This window comes from Plectropomus leopardus, chromosome 11, assembly GCF_026936395.1.
Source record: "Plectropomus leopardus strain MGB_pleo_1.0 chromosome 11, ASM2693639v1, whole genome shotgun sequence".
In the NCBI taxonomy this organism is placed as follows: Eukaryota; Metazoa; Chordata; class Actinopteri; order Perciformes; family Serranidae; genus Plectropomus; species Plectropomus leopardus.
The window spans coordinates 6,685,458-6,709,017 of record NC_142186.1 but is presented as its reverse complement, the minus strand read 5'-3'; the positions used below and the strand labels follow the sequence as shown (position 1 = coordinate 6,709,017).

General features: G+C 37.7%; 1 protein-coding gene across 1 annotated transcript; it reads right to left on the bottom strand.

Annotated features, from left to right (window-relative positions):
- Positions 1-1,317: 1,317 nt before the first annotated feature.
- Positions 1,318-21,372, bottom strand: LOC121945371 (voltage-dependent T-type calcium channel subunit alpha-1I-like). The gene is made up of 30 exons (XM_088084883.1): positions 21,179-21,372; positions 20,192-20,285; positions 19,617-19,753; positions 19,235-19,323; positions 18,055-18,214; positions 17,090-17,414; positions 16,684-16,776; positions 15,275-15,429; positions 13,760-13,949; positions 13,252-13,400; positions 12,267-12,452; positions 11,731-11,848; positions 11,460-11,615; positions 11,229-11,339; positions 11,006-11,068; positions 10,393-10,478; positions 9,163-9,286; positions 8,769-8,837; positions 8,361-8,545; positions 7,502-7,628; positions 7,124-7,249; positions 6,363-6,452; positions 5,972-6,140; positions 5,045-5,211; positions 4,817-4,926; positions 4,550-4,683; positions 4,308-4,366; positions 3,615-3,693; positions 2,148-2,269; positions 1,318-1,521 (listed from the first exon to the last, which is right to left on the bottom strand). Exons 1-30 carry the CDS (start codon positions 21,370-21,372, stop codon positions 1,318-1,320), a joined length of 4,071 nt encoding a protein of 1,356 aa, XP_087941009.1.
- Positions 21,373-23,560: the final 2,188 nt, after the last annotated feature.

Here is a 23,560-nt window from a genome sequence, read left to right as displayed (position 1 = left end):
TTGTTAATGGTGTGTTTTGCAGTAGGGCTGAGGTTAAAAGGGATGAGTTGGAAATTACATTTAAAAAAAAGTAAGATAAAAAAAAAGTTTCTCTGGCTAACCCCCTGAATACATTTTTTTGGTGACTATCCAACCTACAAGAGCAGGGGGCCTCATTCTCTATAGGTAAAGAAATAAAGAAATGTTACTACTCCCGGGACACACTGCAGGGTTGAGCAGTGTGTGAGCGTCGCAGAACCTGTTTTTTTTTTCTCTGTGACCCATGTACCTCAGCTGCCATTCGGCTGAGAGAAGATCTAGAGAAAGACTTGCCAGTGTGATGCACGTGGTTTTCAGCAAAAGCAGACAGTGAACAAGGAGTTTAAACGGTCATACTGACTTAATACCTCCTTTCATTAAAGTTTCAATGTCTGTTGCCATCTCAGGCATGAGGACATACACATGCATCTGTTTAACACAACCTTTCCTTTCTGATTTAAAATAAAAGCCCTCTGACTGCAGTTCTGTGGACAGAATCCCATAATTTTTCATAAATAATGTTTGTATCCACAGATTTTTGCATATTTGTGCAATAGGAAGTGCCCCAGTTTTCCAAATCGTCCCCATCTTCCATATAATTAGAACCAAGATACTAATTTCTTTCAGGACACACCAAAAAATAACTCACATTGTATGTGAGTGAGTCCCATTGTTCCTGGAAAGATACGTCACTGTTTAAACTTTACCCTATAACCGAATTTGACTGATTCTAATATGCAAATTCATCCTGCACATACTAAATACTAGTAAATCTGGTCCCCAAGCCTTTTTTGTAAATTAGTTACAGACAAAAGAAATGTTTTTAATTGCAGTGATATGTTTAATTTCATATAACAATAGCATATTAGGAACTGAGTTCTGAGACAGTTATTTGAATTTGCTAATTTGTTATGAGTTTATAAGCAGGTGTTTCAAGAGGAAATTCATTGGAAGGAAATTTCAGTTCAAACCAGTAAGTATCAATTCATTATTCATTCATTATTGTAAACTTTATTTTTCATATATGTTGAATATATTCATGCCTGACTACACAGTTCAATTTATTTTAGTGAGTGATTTTTTTAATTCAGTCACTAAAATACTGTCTAGGCTACAGTAAATTGGCATTGATTTTATGTACAATTTAGATAAACTGATGTTAAAATGTAGACATAATAGACATGATAAAATGTCTATTTTCTTTCCAAAAAAAACTGATAAGAAATTGTTAAGAAAATAATAAGAAGTATAGTAGAGTCTCAAATAGAGCTTTGTAGCTGTTGTTATCATAGAATGGCTTTATGTTTGTGTGCTTTCTTGGTCTGCTTTTGTTAAAAACTGTACCTCATAGCTGTCCTTCAGACCTTGCATGATTGCCGCCACCACCAGGTTTACTAACATAAACTGGGCCATGACCACAAAGCTGATGAAGTAGAATGGAGCGAGATGGGACCGGTAGCCCAAACAGCTGTCATCATTAGGACGACACGCCCTTAGTGTGTCCTTGAGAAGCACAAAGCAAAATTAAGGCAGGAAGAGGGACTGGCACATGGGCCGAAGCCTGCAAATCTATCTTACTTTGAAATATGACCTGTTTAGTAACGACAGTACCTTCCATAACCTGACAATTAGAGAACTTAAAAGAGCAGCAAAAATGTTTAAAAAAACAAAGAAAAAAATAACCTAGGTTACAACGTTATGGGTCTGTAATTTACTAAAAAAATCAAATAATTCCCTGCTGTGTACAAATGAAAACATTCCCTATGTTACACTGGAAATTAAGTTAAATAGATTAATCGGAAGTGCCCCAGTTGTCCAAATCGTCCCAATCTTCCATATAATTAGAACCACGCTTCTAATTTCTTTCAGGACACTCCCCAAAAAATAAATGGAATATTATCAAAACATCCCAGACCCACTGAATAAATGGTTATCAAAATGTTTTTAATGGCAAAAAGGGGACTTTGATTTCCAATAAAACTTAAAATAAGACTGAATGCTGTGCACTAAATGCTAAATGCAGTGCTTGTAATTGTCAGGTATTGTCCCATACATCACTGCTTTCTCAGTGGTCAGGAGATCATGTATGCACAGAGCTTGTGTGTATGCATGAATGAGTGTGTGTATACCTTCATGATTGCGCTCCAGTTGTCTCCGGTGCAAACTCGGTACAGCGTGAGCAAGGCCATCCCAAAGTGTCTGAAGTTGGCATGGCGATGTAAAGCCCAGCATGGGTACTCATCGGTGCATTCTGATGAACACACAGGCATACAGACGTGGAAGATATTCCTCAGATATGTATTTGAATCGCCGACTAAGAATCAACATACAGTTTATTTATCCCCCAAAAATGAAATGTGCAAACAGCATCAGCTACAGATTCAACAGAATATTTCTATATACTGATAACATTTTTCTTCAGGTAAGAACATCAGTTTTTGAATGTTATTAATAGTGTGGTATGAGAGTAAGCTTCTAGTATTTATCATAATTCAACTATGCTATGATTAGTTTACTATGTGAGGATAAGCTAAAACAACAAACGACATTGACTAAATAGTTACTATGCTGCCTGTTGAGACAGACAACTACTTGAGGTTTAACTAAAGGCTTTCTTGCTTTCAGCAATCTGGATACTGGGCAAATATCAAGGATGTATTTAAAGAGAACTGGATACAGGACTGGATGCAAATTGCTCAGTGATGCATGCTGCTTGATTTGAAATTGCCCAAATCTTCTGCATCTTGTGAGCCATAGGAAAAAAAGATTTAATGGTTTGGCTATTCTAGACTTTCTAAAAGTTATCTGATCAAAAGGATCAAATTCTGTTAAAATCAAATTCGTTATATCAAATCAAAATGGATAAATTCGTGGAGGTGTAAGTACTGATCTATAGACTCTCTTTTGCTATGTAAGTCTATGGGAAAAAAACTATTTTTGGGCCCCATGGCATCACAGGACAAGTTGTAATCTCACTGTTTGGCCATTATGTTAAGGGGATTGTTTGGGATTTTTGAACTGGGGCTGTATGAGATACTTATCTTTGAGTCTGTGTATTAGATACAGTAGATGGTGGTTGGCACGATCCTTGTTTGCAGCATCAGCCTCAGTGGACGCTGTATTTAGTCTTTTCACTGCTTGGTGCTACATTTTCTCATGAGTATAAATTATGTATTCCACCTGCAAGACTGAGACAACTCTGCATTTGCTGTTAGCATATAAAAGTATATAAAACCACCACCAAATAAGTGACACTGGAGAAACTGCTGTACCCAACCAACATTGATTGTTTAAGGTCGGCCATGTTTTCATTGGCTAAAATATGTTTTTGCTGTCAACCTCGCTCCACAGTGGTGTAATGCTGAGCTTTGGGATGGTAGTCTGTGTAATCAAACAGAGAACGTGCTGACCACCACCTACTGCATACACACACTGTGGCAAAGTACCTCACACCATCCCACTTCAAAAATCTAGAACTATCATTTTTAATAGGCTTCAAAGCCAGGCACGGTTCCTGAGGTCTTGGCAAATACGGAATCTGGGACCATGATCCTTTGCAGTGTGTATGTGTAGGTTCTGCTAGTAGTGTGACTGACCTAACTTTCCAAAGAGCTCCACTCCCATCGCGGCATAGATAAAAAAGAAGAATGTGAAGAGGAGACATATATTTCCAACCTGGAAGAAAAATACATGTTAGATCCCCCACACATCAAACACTACAATGAAGATACTGTTAACACTCAACTAGGGATCAGGGCCTTTATGCACCTCAGATAGATAGAATTGTAAGCCTCTTCTTGAGAGAGGCTATTGTTACAGGCAGGCCTTAGTTTATAATTAGCACTTTTTTGTTAATCTCATGAAAACTTCAGTTTTCTCATCTGCTCCCATTTGCTGTTTTTCTGTTACTACAGCTGCAAACAAAACACTTGGTCCATTTGTTGTAGAGAACTGTAAAATACTTCTTTAAATGATCAGCAATCAATTTATACTGCTGCACAAGCGCCTTGGTGAGGCCCTATCTGACGTGTTTGAGCTTTATTAGTGTGGACATTTTTTAATAAAACTGCGGCATCCTGTTGGAGGGTTTCTATTGCTCATACAGGACACAAACAGAAATGCCTCAGGGTCACAATCTGCATACTGTAAACCGGGCAACATTCAAATATTCATCAACTCAAGCATAAATGCAGAAAAAGCATGCCTTCCCTCCCTTTGAAAATAAATTAATTCACAATCATTTCACATTTATAATGAATCTGACATAAAAAAAAAAGAAAAACCTTTACCTGTGACAAAGTGCTGATTATTGTTTTCAGTAGCACTTGTATCTTTTTGGCCTTGAGCACTGAAGAGAAACATTGGAGTTGTAATGAATAACTTTAAATGTGCATACACAACACACAAACACACAAATTAAATTTAAAAAATGTACACTTAAAGATAACTTAGGAAATAAAAGATGTTTCTTTGCTGAGCGTATGTGTGTGTGTGTGTGTGTGTGTGTGTGTGTGTGTGTGTGTGTGTATACCTCGTCCTAGTCTGAGTATTCTACAGACTCTCAGGATGCTGGGATTGATGGGAATCACGTCTGCCATTTTCATCAAGTTAAAACTGATACTCGTGATGGAAATCAAGACAATGGCGACATCCAGCAGATTCCAACTAAACACACATACACACACACACAAACATACAGACACATAAAAACAACTCATGTAACACTTTAGGGTATGACAATACGTGACATGCAACAGCAAATAAGGAAAAAAAAATGCCCCACAATCTAGTGTGTTACCTGACTTGTAAGAACCTCCGTAGACCAATCCCAACGAGCTTCAGCAGGACTTCGATAATCAGGAAAACTGTGAACACGTAGTAGGAATACTCCACAAGCTTCTCAAAAACCTGAACACACAAACACACACACGTGTATTTCTATCTCTTCACAGAGTCTACGCAAAGTATTTTTGCAGCAGTTAGACAGTGATTGCGTGTGTGTGTGTGTGCACATGTGTGCATTTACCGGAGGTTGATTGTAATGTTCAAAAGCCATTATGAAGACACTCCCAAAAATAATAACAGCCATGAAAAGGTCCAGGAAGTTGCTGGTACATAGAGTGTGTATAGACCGACGAAAGGGGGAGTAATTAGTGTAATATGGCATCTGCTGAGGCTCTGAAACACGTGTGTCTGCTCACATATGCACACACACACATGCACACACACACACACACACACACACACACACACACACACACACAAAGATGCAGATAGTCAGATATACACAAACAGAAAAGGAACACAAATTTGTAACAAACACTCAAATCATTTAAAGCTTTGCTCATCAACATTTGTAAATAAACGATTGATCAAATGACCATGTGCATGTGAAAGGAGTCCCTCGTTGTGATGAAGCCTTGCAGAATTATCTCACAATCCTGCAGTTCCCCTCGAAAATACACAGCATTTTAATGTCTTATGTGTAGTAGCTGTTAGCATTAAGTGGCTAAAAAGAACAGCAGCCATACATGTCTGCAAATTGGGAAAACAATGAGATTCAGGAGCTCCATAACCTGCAAGCAGAGGACGAGATAAGCTGCCAAATAACAGAGACGGTAATTGATTGTTATCACCATGTTGCGCCATTGTTGTTTAGAAAGCGCTGCCATACATGTATGTTTTATGTCACACTAGTGGCTGACAATGTTGTCTTTCAGGAGGCATAAAGAGATGGGGGAGAAAAAGGGCAAATGTTATTTTTAAGTTGCAGCACGCAGCTGATTTCATTTAAAAAGCTCTGATAAACCCTTTGTCCACTACCTGTGCTCATACATGATTTAGATCTTCGTGATTGCTTACTGTTTGTGACCAAACAGGACCTTTGATTTTGTTTTTAAGATCCTAAAAGGCGATGCTCAGAAAATAGATTAACAAGCGCTGCAATTTTTACCTCTGCACTGGCCTTGAGCTGCTTCCTCTGCATCTCTTCTTCTCTGCTCTTGCTGACACTGGTGGAAGGTCTCCACCATTACACCAATAAACATGTCGAGGAGGAAGATGCTCACAATCATGAAGGGGATGAAATAAAGAAGCATCCACTCATTGTAGTTTTTCACGGGCTGAGAGCAGCAAAGAAGAGAGATATCAGATTGACCTAGAATGTTCTTCCTTATTTTTGATCATATATATACAGTATATATATATATATATATATATATATATATATATATATATATATATATATATATATATATATATATATATATATATATATGGCAGGAATCAAATAAATTAACAGAACCATGAAATGCACTTGTGTTTGAGTTTGCCAGAAAAACTACCTGTTGGTCTACTCCAATAGCATCTAGCCCATCATACATGATGTTCAGCCATCCATCCTTAGAGTACATCACAAACAAGGACATCAGAGCCTGAATGAGAAAGAAAAACCTGTTCAGTCAACACCCAGAGATTTTTCAGGTCCTAATATTATTAGATCTTAAGCTTTGTTACAATATACACATTCGCCACAGTTACCTTCGTAGATATGGTTCTTTTGATCAGTTTAAAAAGCAACATGCACAAGTATACCTCATTCCTAACATTTATTAATCTGCATCATAATATACAAACAAACAAAGTGTTGATTTTTAGGAGAATATTCTGGAATATTGAGTTTTTTTCCACAAATTATGGAAAAAGAACTGAACCACTGAATTATGGACAATAATTTATCAAGTTACTGTGGCACCATTTTTGCGTAAAATCATTCCTTGTTTCTTGTTTCTAATTTGTTAAATTTTTGTTTGGAGATGAGATAGTGTACATAGAGTTTTGTGTGATGACCTCTAAAGGATGGAGACACCTGTTAAAGCTTAAGTCAGCACATGTTTAATATGAGTAAAAGTATACAATTATGATTACAATTACAAAGACTTTGCCATATATAGATAGGTGTTTACTTGAGGTAGGTACATAGTTCTAAACTACCTATGGAGGATGCATAATCATAATATGCAACAATACATACTAACAAGATGCTAGCATGAATGCCCACACTACATCACTCTTCCTGTCTCATCCTCACTGTGTTGGTTAGTACCTGAGGCAGGTTGTCGAAGTTATACTCCTTTCGTACCCAGCGATAGTTGGCTGACAGACAGTCGGTCTTGTTGGTGATATTCCTTGTGTCTTGTCCCACACAGTAGAAGAACTTCCCTTTGAACAGCTACAGTATTTGTGTGAGATAGAGACAGAAACAAAGTGTCTGTAGTGGTATTTGACCAATGTCCAAACATCATCTTAACTGCATCAAAGCTATCAATACCAATGCCAAAGAATAACAGGAGGACATTCTCAGCAGAGGTGTTTAATAAGTATGCTGGCCAGGGGTCATATGTTCATTTTCATAGCTTTATTGTCAGTCAGGGTAAAAAAAAAATGCTCTGTGTATGGTGTGTGTTTGCGTATGCCAATATACCTGCACCCCAAGGATGCCATAGAAAAAGAGAAAGGTCCAGCAGATGAGAACGATGTTTCCCATGGGTTTAACCGAGGCTATCAGAGCTTCTACCGCCACCTTCAGTTTACGGGCTCGTTTGATCACTCTGGAATACACAAACATAAACAAACAGATGTTTGTTAGAATTAGCACAAGCACACACAGACACAAAAATGATGCTTAAATACCTTTTCCATCAAAATAAATGTGTACTTTTTTTAAAACATTGGTAAACCTGCAAAAATAGGCGATAGACTCCTTTCCCATTGCCAGTGGAGCAGAGCTGTGAATGTGGCTCTGCAGCAGAAGAGCATGCCTTTCTGTGTGCGTTTTTTTTCGGGGGGGGGTAAAGTTCAATGTCATGGACAGGCTGGCTGGAGCACAGGCTGATAAATTGTAGTAAGCAGCATGGATGCTTGTGAAAGGTTTCTGGTGGTTGCTTCTTTTTTTTCATAAATCTCTTACTTGTACAGTGTCTCTTTCAAATTTGATACAGACTAATTTGGATTGATGTTTGAGCACTGCTTTTGTAGTGGAGCATCATTGCATCTCATCAGTTACAGGGCTAAAAGTAGCACATTAAACTGGGAGTTTTGCTGTTAATGCTTAGCCCATATATATCTGTGATTACTGAGTCATTTGACGCGGGTGTGAATGCCAGTTGTAACCTTTACAATTACATTAAAAAAGCCAGATGTTAGCGGGTGTCATCAGGTTTTTTGTGCAGTGGAAAAGGGGATTCACACACAAACAGTACATAAGCGTACGCACTACTATTAACCTACATAAACAGAAAATAAACATCTATGCTGTATACACACAGAAATAAATTGCGTACCTTAGTGGGCGAAGTGTGCGTAGCAGACGCAAAGCTTTGAGGATGCCAAGCATGTTATCTTTATCTGAACTGACCAGAGAGACAAGGATGTGGACCAAAGACAAAATCACCAACAAACCGTCCACAACATTCCAGGGAGACCGGCAGTAGCTCTCCTTTCCAAACACCAACCCAAGAGCTAGAACCTGGTGTTACAGCAAAAACACATCAAGTCAAACTCCTTCCTACAATTTTATGGATCCTTTTAAACACATCTGAGATACAAATTTGATTTTAAGGTAGAGAAAGTTCATTCAGCAGCTAAGTACTTGTAATATCAATACATATATATAACACTTTAGTTATTAAATACGCAGTTTCACAGTAACCATAGACCTCGACAGTTAAAAAAACAAAACTGATGTTTACCTTAACAAGCATCTCCACCAGGAAGACAGCAGAGAATACGTATTGGGACATTCTCAGGATCCTTCGCTCCTAAAGGACAGAGTGAGATTCTTTTCAAACCTGCCTATATTTCGTTTAACATATAGTTAAACATATATTATTTGTTTCATGAAATACAAAATATCTAGCTTGACTCTTTGCATGTTAGTGTTTCTCCGATGCAGTGATGCTGTATTGTTAGCACACATTACATGTAGTATGATTATACCGTGCAGTTTGTCTGTGTGAATGTGCTTTTACCTATATTAATCGTATGATACATTTGTGTGTCTAAATGGATTTGGTTTTGTGTATCTTTGTGAGGGTTTAATGTACATCGCTCTCCTCAGACTTAGAGTAATTGTAGGTGCCTCACCGTGCTTGCAGGGTCTATTCCAGGCCTCTCTATAGCAATGGTGACACAGCTTAGGAGTATAAAGAGCAGAACCACGTGGTCGAAAATCTTGTGAGAGATTACACGTTGGCAAGAGATGCGGAATCTTAACACACACACACACACACACACACACACACACACACACACACACACACACACACCAGTTAAAATGGCAACAGTCAGTGAAACACAAGGGAAATAAATTAAATAAAAAGAGATACTGATATATAAAGAAAATGTCAAACTTTGAATCCATATAGTTAAACTTTGCTCAGTTATCCCTTGGCATATCCAAAACAAGAATTAAAGGACCTGTCTTTTTTTTGTATCAAAATCTTTCTCTTTCCTTTCCTGTAAAAATTATATATAAATGTATCCAATCAGATGCTTCAGTAGCTAGCAATAATGTCGCAGTAGCTAGCAGTAATGACAGCATTTGCTGCAGGGTCTAATGGTGCTGCTTTTCTGAAACAAAAACAGATTTAACAGCCTCCTAAAATGTGTTTGACATCTACTCAATAAATTTCTTCCTCATGCTCTGCCTTCTGATCTAACAACACAGCTGAGGGAGATGTGGGTTTAGGCCAACAGTCCCTCTCAAGGTCAGTTGCATCCGTTATTTGCTAATCCATTACTATAAAACCATAAATACAAGTATAAACCTGAAAATTAACATAATATCGGACTTCTAAGAACTACTAGCTAGCTTACTCAATCAAGTTGCATAACTGAAATTTAAGAAATGAAAGAAATTGCTGATGCTAATGTCCTGTGTTTTGACCAAAAACGATAAACGAAAAATGAAAATTGTGGGTGAGAGAGCCAGTTTTACAGGATTTTAAAGATTAGATTAGATTAGATTAGATGAGATTTCACAGTTCCTCCCCACTCTAGCTGTGATGTCATCCACTATCTGTGAACACTCTGTCCAAGACGCACCTGACCATGGTCATATTACCGTGGGGACCTCTACAGGCCACGAGTGGAACAGATCTAACAATGACTGGTTTGAAAGCTGAACTCTTACAGGTATTCCTCAAATATATGACACATATGAATATATGAACCAAATGAAACAACTAAATTTCATTCAAGAAATGTATGGTGACATTGTGTGTGTGTGTGTGTGTGTGTGTGTGTGTGTGTGTGTGTGTGTGTGTGTGTGTGTGTGTGTGTGTGTGTGTGTGTGTGTGTGTGTGTGAGGCTTACCTGTTTTGGGGAGACAACACATAGAATGACCACTCTTTATGCTCCTTGCACCAGCGGAGCATTTTCTGGATAGAGTTCAAAGGTCTCTGCAGGGGTAAATAGTTACAAATCAGCTGTTTTCTCTTTATTCAAAGCATTGTTCAAGTTTCCTTTGAAACCTGAGAAAATTGTGTTGATTTCTTTGAAAAAAAAAATTGGACTTGATGAGCAACTTAACATGAATGCCTGAAAAAAATGCCTGAAATTAGTAACAAAAAGGAGAGTAAAACAACAATGGACAAAATGACCTGAAAAAAGGTGCTAAAATAAAATGATAAATAGAAATGTAATAATAATACATTTTTTTCTATGACCTTATTTTCAATATATAATTAAAAGTATAATTTTCTTATCATTTTATTTGATAATTTTCTAATTTTCTTTTCTCTCTCTGACTCTCTTTTTCATACCAACTTTCAGGTAGATTTCTTGTAAATTGCCAATTGCCCTTTTCCCCAAAAGAAATCAATTAAATTTGCTAATGTTTCAAACATTTAAATGATTGTGAAAGGCGATGTAAAAATGATGTCCACCCAGGTTTCAAAGGGTTAAATTATCACTCTTAGGCGCTTACATTGTCTCCATTGGTATCTCTAAGTGCAGAGTCTTCTTCAAGTCCCCAGGGAGAGAGAGAGCCCTGGAGCAACATTAAACAGAGTTGAGCACAGGTATATTTAGTACAGCAGCTACAGTCTCCAAATTGTAACTATTATTTCAACAAGGGAGAAGTATACCAGCACTATCTTTGAGACCTTTCTGCAGATTCAGTTTAGATCGTATGACTCTTAGGAACTCACATTTTTCTTTTTATCTGTCTGTGGGGTGTTCTCCAGGGTCAGACTGGCTGGGATGGAGCTGGAGGACCCACAGGGAGAGAGAGAGGCGTCTTGATCGGTGCTTGTGGATGGCTGGGACAGGAAATGGAGTTCAGCATAGGTGTGCATGAAAATAATTGTGGCAAGTTTTGTTTTACTTCAATAAATTGTAAAAACATAGCAAATGGAGAAAACTAAAACAGAGTTCCTTACCCTGGCGCGGAAGATCTGAACCACTATGCCCACAAGTACATTGAGAAGAACATATCTTGCCACGACAATGACCGCAACAAAGAAGAGAGCAGCCCATGGTGAGGTGGTGGCCATGGCGTTGTACAGAACAAAATTCCACTGATACTGAGTCATAATCTGGATTGATAGATTTCATAAAAGGGAGTGGAACAGACAGAGATTGAAGCACAAATTGTGCAAGTGGGGATGAACACAATGATGACAGCATAAATTACAATGTCCAAAAACTAACCTGGAACACAGTGACTATAGACCAGAGCAGGGTGTCGAAATTCTTACGGTCAGTGATGGTGTCTCCGTGCTGCGTCTTGAAGTTAAATTTACCACCAAACAAGTGCATACCAATTATACTGCAGGGAAACAAGACAATGCAGTAACATTAATCAAAATGTAAACATCTCATTAGTAATAACGATGCAGAAATACAGCCACAAGTGGCAATGGGTTCAAGCCAACATAGATCATTTGAAGTTAAATTTGAAGCGAAGGATCAAGACCACTGATATTTTGCCACAGCTGCGGTTAAGACAACTAAAAGGTTTTATGATGATCATCTAATGTATTTGCAACAAAATCTTTGCTGGCTCATGCTCCTCTTAGGCACATCCATCACCCGCTATTGGTCAAAAGTGAAACCATTTTATCTTTTCACCACAAAAACAATAGGGTGGAGCCCCTGCATAGAAAAGCATATTTTTTTGTTTCCTGTTATGTTACCAATATCTACAAACACAGACATGGAGAGGAGGGATTTGTGTGTGTACTTGCCCAAAAATGAAACTGACAAACAGCAGTAGTGTGCAGAGTGTGGCTGCCTCTCCCATTGTTCTCTTCAGCACCAGTAGTTGTTTCTTCAGGTAAGGAAGGAAGTGAAGCAGCCTTAAAAACCGCAGGAGACAAAATGCACGCAGAACTGACAACGTGCCACTGGCTTCAGCAACGATCTTCCACACACTGAAAACCACAAACATTTGAATAATCTGTTAGCAACCATGAATGTATGTTGACTTATTAGGTCATACTGTGGTGATAATACTTAAGTCTACTTCATCCACCTTCTAGAAACAGTGAATTTTTACTCCGTTCCTACTCTGGCTTATGACGGCCAGAAAGGTGTTTTTGCAGAACATCAGAATGTTACAGTTGACCTCTCACCTCTTGCATATAAAATGTGAGACATTTGTGTGGAATTTGTGCACATGAATTCTTGAATTTGGCAAAAAAAAAATTAAAAAATGACGTCACTGTGACCTCAACATTTGACCACCAGATTCTAATCAGTTCATTCTTGGATCAAAGTGGATGTTTGTGCCAAATTTGAGAAAACTTTCTCAAGGCCATCTTCAGATATTGTGACCTTGACATTAAAAACACTGATTTAAAGAAATTCCCTCAAGGTGTTCATGAGATAACATACTTACAAGAATGACACAGATGAGGTCACAGTGACCTTGAACTTTGACCTATAACATCCAAAATCTTATCAATTTATCCTTGAGTCCAAGTGGAAATATGTGCTAAATTTGAAGAAAATCCCTCAAGGCGCTCTTGAGATATGCCGTTCACAACAATGGGCTGGATAACATAATGCGTCTGGCCTCAGCTAAGGCTCGTGCAGAGGCACAAGAACAGAAAGTGTGGTTCCAATGAAAGTTGAAACCCAAACAATGAACCATGAATATAATGTGAATTTCAATGATGGTACATGTTAGAAAAAGTCTGTCAAATGTCAGACTTTATTGTATCACAATACCTGGTGACAACGATGACAAATTCTAAGATGTTCTGTCGATTTATGAAGTATGTCCACGAAAGAGCCAGCAGCTTTAAGACCATCTCCACAACAAATGTGATGGTGAAGATGATGTTACTGATCTGTAACAACAGTGTCAACTCCTTAGGCTGCAGGACGAGAAGACAGAGAGCAATAAAGCGAGAGAGCAGGAGAGTTCACCAGGGGATATGAATACAGATGGAGAGAGGGTGCAGGAGAACACAGAGAAAATGCAATGAAAGAAAGAACAAGAAATAAATTTATGAAAAAAATATCACTTTAGCCTTCCCTTTGGGGTGCCTAATGTTGGAAGATCTTGAGATAATTAGTAAAGCTTTGATGTCCATCCCCAGCATAACAAATTCCTCTCATCAAGCCACTGTGAACCTTTTAGCGGCTCTGGTTTATTATTAACCTCACACACCCAAAATTCTTAGAAGCCTGAACGAGACAAATAGTAAGCAGACAGAAAGACGTTGCTCCTCACCTGCTGATGATGCTCAATGGCCAGAGTGAGAACACTGAGGAAAACAGTTAACTTGATCACTCTTTCGAAGAGTTTACTTTTGACCTTCCTCGAAAGATTTCTTGTTAATTGTCTCCAGACCTGAAAGACATGGCAGTCAGTTGGGTGACCCTTTGTTAGTGAGGCGACAACTCTGCTGCTGTTGGTGTTACTGCAGGAAGTTGTGGACTAGTCTCACCAATGCAGCAGTGCTCCTCCTGTCACTGTCACTGTCTCTGCCATCAGGGTGCACCCGGTTACGATGTCTTTTGGCAAAAGGACATGAATAATAGTCAGTAAGTGAACATTGACAGAGAGGGTGTTATTTAATGTTAAATGAAGCTATAACACTTTGTTCTGGTAATGTGCATGTTTATGTTTTCTCTCTTAAGAATTGGCTCTAAACATTGTTACAATGTTGAGGTCTCATTCTGAGAAACACAAATGTAATGCAAACTCAATTATTCCATGCTCAAAATTTAACAAATTTAGTTGTACCAAAATGCTCTAAAACATACCCCAGGCACATAGACACAGGTAGTTTTGTTGTTGTTGATGGGTTTTTTTTCTATTTAGTCAATTTGTTTCTATTATAATTACAATTTCGTGTCTGTAGTTATTTTGTGTCTCTTCAAGGTCATTTTGTCTTTTTTGGGGGTTAATTTTGTGTCTTTGAGGAGTTATTTTGTGTCTATTTAAGGTAAATCTGTATTTCTTTGAGGTCATGTTGTATGTCTTTAGGGTCATTTTGTGTGAGTGTTTTTTTTCTTTTTGTAGTCACTTTGTGTCTACTTAAGGGAGTTTTGTGTCTGCAGTTATACTGTGTCTCTTTGATATCACATGATGGACATTTTGGTCATTTTTGCACCTGTAGTGTTTTTATGTATTTAAGGTAACATTGTGGGTTATTTATAGGCCATTTTCTGTCTCTTTGGGAACATTTTGTGGTTTTTGGGGTAGTAATTCTGTCTCTTTGAGGTCATCCTAGGTCTTTAATATTTTGTGTCTCTTTGGAGTTCATTTGATTCTCTGTTTTGGTGTGCTTTTTTGGTCAATTTGAGTCTCTTCCTGGTTGATACCTGATAATTTGAGTGACATTTAGCATGTGATGGCCAGGGAAACCCTTTACACTTTTAGGCCCCTGTGCCTGTGCCCAGTAAGCAGGTTCAGGAATCCACCCATGCCCATAATATCAGAGAAAATCTAAAGGCATATTTAACCTTAAATATGAGGCACAGGTAAATTCACATCCTCTACCTGGATGCTTTCAATATTTGCCTAAAATTGAATAAGTAAAGCCTATTAAGGCTACGAAATATGAAAGCTGTATTAGCTGTCATCATGAGAATGAGGGAATATTGCATCTGACATAATCTTGCATCATTGTACACACAGACATCACTGAAAACTACAAATCTGAACATAAACACAACAAAGTGTTTTAAGTGCTGCTTTAAAAACTTCCAGACTGTATAAAGAGCTTATACAGTGACTGACCTGTTGTATCTACTCAAGATCTCCTGTAGCCAGCAGGTGAGCCGTGCAATAGACCCAGCATCAGCACTCTGCTCTCTGGTCTCCTGTTTCATGTTGTCTGAGAACTGAGTGGCAATGACCACTGCGCACACATTCATCATTACAAAGGAGCCCATCTGGTTAGGGAGGTAAACAGTGGCTATTTAGAGCAAGGTTTCAAAAAGTGCTTTAAGTTTTTTTGCCCTCAGTTTAATTTTGCCGTGACATAAAATAAGGATAAGGGTTCTTGGTCCTTGATGGGTTGTTCCTGGACATTACCAAATTTCAAGACGATGCAAAAGATGTTTTCTTGCATTCCTTTGACTGAAAGTCTATGAGTGCATTGATCTAAAATGCATTGCAAACAATACGGAAGTGCATAAAGGGTTTATTCAACTCTACTCTAGCTAGTTAACCCTTTCAACTTTTCAAAAGAAATGGTCTGCCAGTGCCAACATTGGTATTTTGCTTATTATGATGTCATTTTTTGGAGTGTCTTTGAATGCTTCATATCCCTAAAATTAGCACAACCTGGTATAAAGGTTATGTGAGTCAATAAACCATAATAATGGTAACATAAATGAATATAAAAGTATGGGGAGAAAAAAAATTGTACATGGTTTTTCATCAGATTTTACAAAATAAAAACTGATTTTTACATTTAGAAACAGATAACTTATTTCTTGATGCTCAATAAATTATTTGACCTACATACATTATTTACTTTTTGAGTGCAAAGGCGTTTTCATTCAATCCTCTATGTAGAGCAGTGACATCATTACAAGCAAACAAAGTGCTGACATAGAAGACAAATGCATTAGCTTTCTGCTGCAAAAAGAATGAATGTTCTAGCTATATACAGAATCATGCAAAAAACGATATCCAATGGCCATTACGGGGAAATTATGTAATTATGAAGAAAGCATTGCAAGTCAGGTATGGTCAGGATGTCCATTTTTAAAGGGTTAAACAGGGCTTTTGTGGGCACAAAAAGGCTGTATTTGGTCTCTTAATTAATCGTAGGTGTGTTTTGGGTCTATCTATTCCCTTAAAAAGCCAGGTGAACCTGCACCTGGTGTACTGCTATTTACTTGACGTTTCAGCAATTTGGAGAAACCAAATAATATTAATATTATTTCACTAACCCAGAATCAATCTGTGCATCCATGTGTGATAAGCAGAGAATACACACATTACAAACCCGACTATGAAGGCGCATTTTACTATCTGAATAATGCACCCTTTAAATAGCTGGACAATACTGCACTATTTATTTTCATAATTGTTGCTGAAATGATTTAACCAACTGTACAGACCATTATTTCAGAAACAGACAAAATGTACCACTATGGAAAAATACCCAAACATGATTTTAACAAGCTGCTACTCACGATGGTGACGAATATGAAATACACAACACTCCAAAAGGAATAGGCATCCATGACGTGAAACATGATCTCCGTCCATGCTTCCAGTGTGACAACCTGCAAATAGAGAGGGACAGACAGTGATAAGAAGAAATTCTTATTTTGTGGAAATATTTGAATACCCTTTCATTTAAAAATGTGGTGAACAATAAAACAAGAAATCAAAACTTCAGTACAAAATACAAAATTTCTCCCATTGAGTAATACTGAGTCTGAATGATGCATTTTTATGTTACTCCATGCTGCCATAATAAATTGTTAAAGTAGACTTCTAGGTTCCAGATTAGGCCTCATACTCTCAGATTCCAGCTTTCCTTTTTTTTTGCTTCATATATCCACATATTTCTGTATATGTAAATGTCCCTCTTACCTGGAATATGGTTATCCAAGCATAGCCGATGTTATCAAAGTTGGTAGCTCCCATGTTAGGGTTGCGCTCCCCGGCACGACAGACATTGTAGTACAAGTTCCAGTTGACACACATGTTCGCGCTGGACCCAGCCACTGCAGGGATTAACTCATTCCCAGCTGAAGCATGCAGGGGAGCAGCCAGTGAGCAGGTTTGCCCGTTCTCGCTGTGCGGTGGCACATCATGGCAGCGCCGCATCCCGTTCTTGCCCTCAGGTGAACAGATGAATGGTTTTCTTTCACCATACCTTGTCACAAAGTAGGGACTTAGGGACACGTTGTACTTCCTGTATAGAAAAGGAATCACAGTTTAAACACACTAGAACTGATACACTATCACTACATAGGTTTTGGATTTCACACATGTTTTTGCTGTGTTGAGAATTTACATGAAATTTGTCATTTGTAATGTTAGTGATACATACATATACAACTGAGTCACATATTAAGAAATGTGAAGACATGCCAAAAACTTAGATAATAAATCAGCACGTAGGATTTGCTGTAAAATCTATTATTAAATTAACTAACAATATTATTATGTGATGCTCTTATATACAGAAAACATAAGCTAAAGGGTAATTAAGCTAATTTCAAAAATCATGCATGTTATTCCTGGGGTCTAAAAACGTCCAAAAATATTCTTAAGTATGAACAACTCTCTCCCAAATTCAAAAGCTAGAGCGGTAAAACTAAAATTGTGATGTGGGTGTAAAGTCTGGAGCTGGCACACAATGCATTGGTAAAAAGATAAAGATAACACTGAGAGCAGCATTCGCTGGTTTTAGGTTAATTAATGTGTTCTGAGGAAGTCATCTTTGACAATTTATAGATAGAATTATAGAATAATTGGTAATTGTTTGTGCAGACAAGAGAGAAGAGGAAAAAACGCAAATACTAGAAAAGCAGACTGAGCAGTTTCCTTACATTTGGATGTCCTCTCCTAGGAAGCAGCGGTTGCGCAGCTGCCCTGCCCACAACTGCACTCCCACAACGCTGAAGATGTGAATGACGAAGAGGAAGAGGATGAGAGCATTTGCAAAAAAGGGCACAGTGCTTATGAGTATTGTCACCACGTCTCTCATACCTACACAGATGAAGAAAAAGTATGCTGTCAGCAGTTATTATGATTAAAACTTACTTGTGTGTGTGTCTCACACATACACACACACACACACACACACACACACACACACACACACACACATAGCATATAATCAAGAACATGTATGCACATGTTTAAAGGAAACATACTGGATAGACAGTTGACCCTCGTAGGTACGTGCAGTGGTTAATACTTTTTAACTTTATCCTCTAAGACTTGAGCTCACAGCTTCCCTGAGTCTAGACTTGTTTAACTGCATGTGTTCAACATCTATTCTCACTTCAGGGACGTAATTAACAGGGAGGACACAGGGGATATGTTCCCTGCACGTTTCAAGTATACAGTATTAGTCTCGTCCACTTTTTATAGTCTGAAGACTAACCACAAGAGAAACCACACATACGGGGACAACGCAAAAACAGTGCTTGTTTCTCTACACTGTTCTGAAGGTAAAAACCGTAGGAAGAGAAGGAGGGACATTTTTTTTTCACAGTTTGTCTTCTGTACTTCTTTCAGAATATAGTAACAGTTTCAGCAAATATGATACAAAATTATTTTTGTAAGAGTTACCAACTGTAGCCTTAATAGGAATATTAAACTGCGCTCTCCTAAATGACTATAGAGTTGAAACCACAACTTTCCTGTGCACTGTCACTAATAAAACTGACATGCTAAGATGATATATATTACAGGGCTGTTGCATTGAATTGCATTAAATAATAGAGATACTGCTATGTAATGTTATTTTAATCTATATAACCAGATTCTTATTTGCAGTGCCAGATAGTGAACATTTTATTGAACTGAGTTTAATTTTTATTATCTAAAATTTAAAAAAAAACGTTATTATTACTGTAACATTTCCTGACCTATCTGCACAGTGAAAACATGAAATCAACCGCTCATGTAATTAGCCACAATCTTACAACGACTACGTATAGCACTTACTGTAGGCATGTTTGGAAACACTATGTAAAACAGCAAAATGTTATGTTGACCTACTTGGAACTCTGCTGATAAGTCGCATCGGGCCGAGCACTTGACAGATTGGTTGATGGATCCCAAGAAAATCCAAGAGATAATCCAATACCCTGAAGAAAGAGTTGCAGACAGAAAGAGGAGTTTTATTTTGTGGGGGTTTTTAGTTTACAAAAATAAAAATGTACACACAAAAAATGAAAAAAGTCTGGTTCAAAAATCTTTTTGTTGAATGCCTTCTCAAAATATAATCAGAAGTCAGGGAAGTTATCACTGTTGCCATTACGTCCAGAAAAAAGTGAGGAATTAATAAATATGATGTTCTCCTAAGGTGACTGCTATTGTTTAACTGCAAGGGAAAACAGAGCAATTTGTCAGCATGTGAAAGGCATTGTGGGATACTAACTCTCCAAAGTTGATGAAGAAGTCCAGCTTGTACCAGTTGTTGCTAAGGTAACTCCCGTTATAGCCAAAGACTCCCAGGGCCACCATCTTGATGAGCATTTCCAGCACAAAGAATGCAAAGATAAAGGTTTCCAGGACCTGGACATACACAATAAAAGAAAAACATACACAAACATACTGTAGACACAACAATGCTAACACAAAAGACAAAAGTACTATTACATTTACTCATCAATACAGAGGAGCATTAATTTGCCTGTTTATAAATGAGGAATTTTATATGAGATAGGTACCATTAATCTTTCAGGTTAAAATTTAGCTGGTCTCATATGTGGTGTGATATTGACACTCAGCCCAGTCAGACTACTTTTAGAGCAGAAAAACGCAATTATGCGTAGGGGCGAGGGGCACATACACTGGATAGTTGGAGGGAAGTTTACCACAGTTCATTGGCATACTACCTACATTGTTTTATACAGAGCTGGTTGAAAATTGGTGATGTATCCCTTGAATGACACAGTAAATGTAGTATTCAGTGCTAGTGGCCATTTCTAAGAGTTCAGGGGTCACACTAACCTCTCGTTTGAAGCTTGTCTTCACACCTGGATTGTTCATAGCCAGACTCAAACAGTTGAGCAGTATCATCAGTATGGACAGATAATCCAGCCATGTGGAGGAAGAAGTTAAGGTCAAAACAAACAGGATGACATTATCTATAGACATTCATATAATTAATTGACAACAGAGGACAGATTACACCGTCTTAACCGGAATATTTGGTGCCATATTTCAACTACAGCATTCCTCTGTGCAAGTATTCAAATGCAAAATATATATCTCTAATGTTGGCTGTATGTAGTATGTGACACATACTGTATATATTCATATTGTTATTCTTATGTATATGTTTGTTATTAATTGTAGCATTGCATATATATTTATATTTTTATTTTTTGACCTTACGTACTAGTTTTATACATTGTAATGTAGCATAAAGCACAATTTTATATTTTACACACTTTACACACTCAGCACATTATCCATACTATAGTCCAAATATTCACATATTAGTGCTAACTTTCTATAACTGTATTTCTTTACATTTGTATTTTTATACACTTACATGCTCAGCATATTATACATCCAGAATTTTTTTGAATATTTAAATATTAACATATTTTACGTGTTTACTATTACTGTATTTCCATTTTTCCATTTATATTGTTATATACTTGTGCATGTACTTATTTCTACTTGCGATAATCCTCTACGCTAGCATTAGAGCGACTGTAACGAACCACAATTTCCTCCCAGGGATCAACAAAGTATTTCCCATTCTGATTACATACTAAAGGCAACTAATAGGAATAATAATGGCCAAATGTTAACAATGTTGGAAGGTTTAAATGTGTGACAAGTAGACAGGTGAGAAAAAGATACACATGAAAAGTCTTTTAAATCCTGTTAATTCAAGGTGACTCAAGTTTGAATTATTGTTATTATTAGTGTATGATCTTACCAGGGGTCAGACAAGGTTAATCTTGCAGCAGTCAGAAAGGATATGGGCTACAGGCCATACGTAGACACCATCTACGGAGTTTTGTGGTCTGTTTTAAACAGCAGAAGACCACTGGGGCTGTGGCTGGGTACGGCAGCTGCTCCTCCTCTGTGAAGATGCAGTTTGGGTTGTGAACTCCTTTTTCTATTATAATGAGGGCCACTTCCCCCCGTTTTTCCATCAAATCTGAGTCAGTCATCATGAGGTTCAAGTACAGACAATGTGGAGGAAGGTCTGATGGAAAGAACTGAAGATAGGAGGGCTAAAACAAAAAAGGGTGAAATTGACAACATTAACGATGGCTTAGTTTCATAAGGTTTTTAAGTAAGCTATTACAATGAGCCAGTGTGGACAATATTAAAGCCTCCTCTGAGTGGAATGCAGCTCTCATTAATGTTATTAAACACATCGGTGCTTTTCCTACAAGGACATGTCAAATGTCTGCTATGCAAAAGATCTACTGTGAGATAGATGTGTTGCTGTTTTGATTCTGTTGTGGTGATATGGGCATCACAAGAAATTAGCATACAACTCTATAACATTAAGTGTTGTTGGCTAAAGCCTCAGCACAACACACAAAATGGTTAGCATGGCTAGAGACACTACAGTTATATTAGAAATTTTAATTTAATTTGTATACATATGAAGGAGGCATTCACATCCTTTACTTGAATAAAAGAAGTCATTCACATATGTCACATAATGCAGAAAAATGTCTTATGAGAGTTACACTATTTTGCATAACACTTACCGGAGACAGTCAAGTAGCTGCTTTATGCTTGTTAAAGTGCTAACATTACTCAAAACATAGATTACTAAGACAATTTTATGACTACTGTCACTCGGCTAAAATATTTATCGTCTTATGGACGTTTTTTCAAGTTACTTTAGCCGCAAATAACCAACTGGTCGTGTTAAAGTAACGTTAGCATTGGCTAACATCAGCTAACGATTTGCATTAGCCAACATTAGCTAAGTGTTAGCAATTTAAAACTTAACTTACCGGAGAAAAAAGTCCACAAGTTTTTCACTTGTCACATGTGTCTTAGAAATCCCTCCAGCTGAATACCACCTTTGAGTTATCCGAGCTAATGTTAGCAAGTAACTGATAATGCAGTGCAAGACTCAGTTTGGTGTTGTTTCAGTTCAACACAATAAATGTTTTGATTGTTGAATGGCGGATCAACGTTTGACAGTAAACACTCAGCGGTCACATTCTGGAACTGGTATGGGAAATTAAACAATATCACCACTGCAAAGGTAAACACTTTGGTCAAATACTGACTTTTACTTCATATTTCATCTGTTTGGTTTTGGTGTTATTGTTTAAAACGGTGAAAATTGTTTCTGTTCTTTGTACACAGGAAAAGTAGGCTGTTGGAAAGATTTTTATTCCATAATTCAGGGATACTCAACCAGTAGCCCACGTGCCAAATCTGGTCCACAACAGGTTGCCAGGTGCCCCCCCCCACTGTTTCACAAATGGAAATTTTATTTTTCATTTTTGATGTAAATAATGTACCAGGGTGTATATACAGCCTCAAAATAGGACATGATTATCAAAAAAGTGCCAGCGAAGGGTCCCTCAGACCCTCAACAAAGGTCCTGAATGTCCTCAAATCCAAATCCGCGTTGTGCTTGGTCTAACCTGTGTAACGGCAGCAACAGAAAGTTGAGCTGGGATTTGTACTGGCTGAATCCAGGTGGCTGCAGCAACCATTAACTGGGGGTCTGCTGGCCATCAGTAATCAAAACCAGAAAGTGGGCCTTGGTCAGGAGGTCCTATTGCAAATAGCTCCAGTATTAAAGAAGCAGTCTTCTTCTTGAAAGTTATATTTCTGTAATCACACTGTTGCACTGTTGCAGTTTTTTTTTTACCAGGATATAGTCTCTACTTTAAGAGGAAATTCTTTGAAAATAGAATAAATATAATTTTGGCACGAGGAACAACTTTTAGTGCTGGGAAGCTTTGTTAATACAGCCCCAGGTCTTAACTTTAAGCTGAAATTGTTATAAAAACTTTAAGGGGAAATTGTTTTTAAAAAACGTCATCATTCTGAGAATTTTCTTATAATTTTGTGAGGAGCAACTCTCTTTACCAAGATGCTTTGGGAAAACAGCCGTCTTTACAAAAATTGGTGAAACTGCCTTTAGCTTTGTGATCCAGGCCGCTGGAATATCCTACCCAGTCGTGTTAGGTGTGCTCCAGTACTATCATCTTTAAAAACTAAACTGAAAAGATTGCTCTTTAACTGTGGCTTTAAGTTGTCTGGCTCACTGGTCTTAATTATTATTTTAGGTTCAGTTTTAATGCACTGCTTGCATCTGGAGCAAACTTCCAGAAGAAGTGTGCCAACTCTGTTTGCTGAGTCAAGGTTTAAGACTCT

Excerpts from the sequence above, each read along its gene's own strand:
- LOC121945371 (XM_088084883.1), bottom strand. The coding sequence starts at position 21,372 with ATGACTGACTCAGATTTGATGGAAAAACGGGGGGAAGTGGCCCTCATT. Across the intron at positions 15,430-16,683 it reads ATTTCATATTCGTCACCATC|ATGGGCTCCTTTGTAATGAT; the intron begins GTGAGTAGCAGC and ends CTCCCTAACCAG. Across the intron at positions 11,616-11,730 it reads CTATAGTCACTGTGTTCCAG|ATTATGACTCAGTATCAGTG; the intron begins GTTAGTTTTTGG and ends CTATCAATCCAG.